General features: G+C 43.6%; 1 protein-coding gene across 1 annotated transcript; it reads left to right on the forward strand.

The window, feature by feature from the left end:
• The first annotated feature begins 689 nt into the window (after nt 1-689).
• LOC141443881 (E3 ubiquitin ligase Rnf121-like) lies at nt 690-3173 on the forward strand. The gene is made up of 2 exons (XM_074109244.1): nt 690-1213; nt 2733-3173. Exons 1-2 carry the CDS (start codon nt 1097-1099, stop codon nt 2889-2891), a joined length of 276 nt encoding a protein of 91 aa, XP_073965345.1. The 5' UTR covers nt 690-1096; the 3' UTR covers nt 2892-3173.
• The last annotated feature ends 6 nt before the right edge of the window (nt 3174-3179 follow it).

Raw genomic sequence — 3179 nt, forward strand, 5'->3', positions numbered from 1 at the left:
GCTCATTCTACATTGTCTCTTTCCATATTGTTATCGTATTGTCTACGTGGTGGCAGCTCTTATTGACTTGACAGTAAAGGCGATCGAGTCGAAAACAATTCGATTGCAATAGGTGTAAACAAAACCAAATTAGAATGAGTGAGACCCCTGGACTCTCGGACATATGGACTATCCGACATTAAGGCATTATAACCTTCGAACTTTTTGACAATGGACAATGTGACACCTGGACTCTCAGACATATGGACTATCCGACATTAAGGCATTATAACCTTCGAACTTTTTGACAATGGACAATGTGACACCTGGACTCTCGGACATATGGACTATCCGACATTAAGGCATTATAACCTTCGAACTTTTTGACAATGGACAATGTGACACCTGGACTCTCAGACATATGGACTATCCGACATTAAGGCATTATAACCTTCGAACTTTTTGACAATGGACAATGTGACACCTGGACTATCGGACATATGGACTATCCGACATTGAGACATTATAACCTTCGGACTTTTTGACCATGGACAATGTGACACCTGGACTTTCTGACATTTGGACATGTATGCCCCTAAACGACTCGGAATTCCGTTTCTGAATTTCACTTTCTGTAATTCCGTAAATACATAACACACGTAAGTATGTTTATTTCAATTCCCAGCGGGATAAACGTCGTCGCCCGCCGGTTTATTTAGGTTATATACCTTCCGCCGCCTAACTTTGCCTAAAAGTTCATTGCCCCGACTAGTACCACAAAAACTATAAAGGTATAATTCTAATAATTGAATAGGCACTATACCGTTAAGCGATTCGAACACAATCCGGGTGTAACGTAAAGACGTCGCATAAAAAATGTATCTCAAAAATGCGTCAAAACTGAGTATTAAGTAATGAACTTTTAGGCCGATTTATATGGCGCGTGGTATAGTTAAGTTCTTAAAAACGTTCGCGTTCTTATGAAAGTTCGGAGTTAAACCGAATGAACCGGTATTTACCGCTATGTTATAAACCGGTTCCGAGCCTTGCTTTGTGGACTGTTATAGGCTGATGATAATGATTCTGCTTCAGGTATGACCACCAGAAGCTGCATGAAATGCACAAGGGGCATGAAGGCATGCATACCACCATGATACTGATCCTCATCGGGACGCTGGTTGTTGCTCAGTTCGTCGTCGTCGAGTGGAAGAAACGGCACTACCGGTCTTATGCTGTAAGTGTGCCTTTAAAGCTAGCAGTACATGGCCTGCATTAATATCTGCCACAGTGTGGAGCCGGCCCTAGAAATAGAGTCGTGTCTGATATTTATGGAGTCCAACCAATAGAAACGCTTCAAATTCAAATTCAAATCATTTATTCAGTAAATAGGCCGCAATGGGCATTTTAAGGCAGTTGTCTCACCGCCGGCGAGGAAACGATTGGCTATCGACTATTTTCTCGCTCAAGTAACGAACAAAAGATATAAGATCCTGTGTGAGTAAAAGAGACATATAATTAATAGTTGATCGCTGGCGGTTCACACTGCCGGCGAGAACTCGCTCTTACATCCTTTGTCGCAGCGACACGAGCTATAAAACTCGCTGAATAATAAAACTAGCTCAGCGATACTCGCTCAGCGCAGTTAGCTTGGCGGCCGCCCGGCTCGAGCGAGTGGAGCGAGTAATCGCCCGTCGTGCTCGAACACTCGCTTTTCACTGCTCGCCCACTCGTTTCTAGTTACTCGCTCTGCTCGCTTCTCGCTCATCGTCGGTGGTGGGACAAGTGCCTTACACGTCACTTTTTTAAACTACCAGCGCTTTCGGAAATACCATCATTGCCAAGAAGAATGCGCCGCAAGAAACTTGGCGGAAAGTATTTTTTTCAACTTAAAATAATTACAAATGAAATACTTAAAAACTACAGTCTACAATTAAATAAAAAAAAATACAAAAAACCATAATTATGCAGGGATGTATGGGGTCCCTTAGTTACAAAACTAAACACTAACTATTATCTACGTTCAGTGGAAGTGTAGACTGCTTCCACCGTCATAAATTGAAAAAAAAAATAGTAACAACAATTGAATTCTGAAATTTACATTTCAGGTCAAGTAACCATTAAGCTTTTGGATTCCAAAGGCAAGCTCACGTCTGCCGCCTCCAAAGTTAGATCACTTACGTAGCCTCGCTCCGCTGAGCTGTTTCCACTAGAGCGGTGCTGTGCGAAGATAGGCAAATGAAGTGTTTCTATTGGTTCACGAAAAACACATTCCTCGCAACACATTCTCGCTGATCTTTGGTGAATACGCAGCTTTACCGAGGCCAAGATGTTGATGTTTGAATGAGGGCTATCGCGTATGAATTCGCCGCTAGAGGCGCTAGTGTAGCGTGAGGTCTCCGAAATGTCAAATCTCATAGTTTTTGAGTGAGCTACGCGGGTTTATTTATAATTAGAATAATTTTGTGAATATTTTGCAATATCTGAAATTAATTATGGCAAATATGTCTGTGTTTTGAGACAGTTTTGTTTTTCGGAAACCTTTGTCCTCCCTTTTTTCCCAACAAAACGGGGACTATGGAACACTGTAGCATGCTCGATATTTTATGGTACGGTTTTAAGGTTGATTTTAATCTAAACTTTGTTTTCACGCCCGTAATAACAGACTTTGAAAGCCATACTTAAAAACCTCACGCAACAGTGCGCCATCTAGTGAGACAAAAAACGATAGCCCTCATTGAATGCTCTTTCCGCAGTTATTCACGATGGTGGCGATGTGGTGCGTCCCCCTCATAATGAGCGCGCGCAGCCACTGGTGGCGCTTCGTTACCATATGGAGCGTGTTCACTCTGCTGACGGCGCTCGTTATGCGCAAGAGCAGCATCAGACCCATGTCGGCCACCACGCCCAGGTGAGAAGGTATATTGACTAGTGCTTCATCCCAGCCTATATACATCCACAACTGGGCACGGCGTGACGTGGGACGCCCTCAGACTAGGTGAGAGTGGCTGTGTGCTCAGTGGCATGCAGTTGGAGAGACCTATGTCCAGCAGTGGTTTAAGATCGGCTGATGATGATAACTGGGCACAGGCTTCTTATAATGAGCGCGTAGCCACTGGTGACGCTTCGTTACCATGTGGAGCGTGTTCACTCTGCTGACGGCGCTGGTTATGCCTAGGTGAGAAGATATATTGATTGGCTTT

This window comes from Choristoneura fumiferana, chromosome 28 (genome assembly GCF_025370935.1).
Source record: "Choristoneura fumiferana chromosome 28, NRCan_CFum_1, whole genome shotgun sequence".
Classification (NCBI taxonomy): domain Eukaryota; kingdom Metazoa; phylum Arthropoda; class Insecta; order Lepidoptera; family Tortricidae; genus Choristoneura; species Choristoneura fumiferana.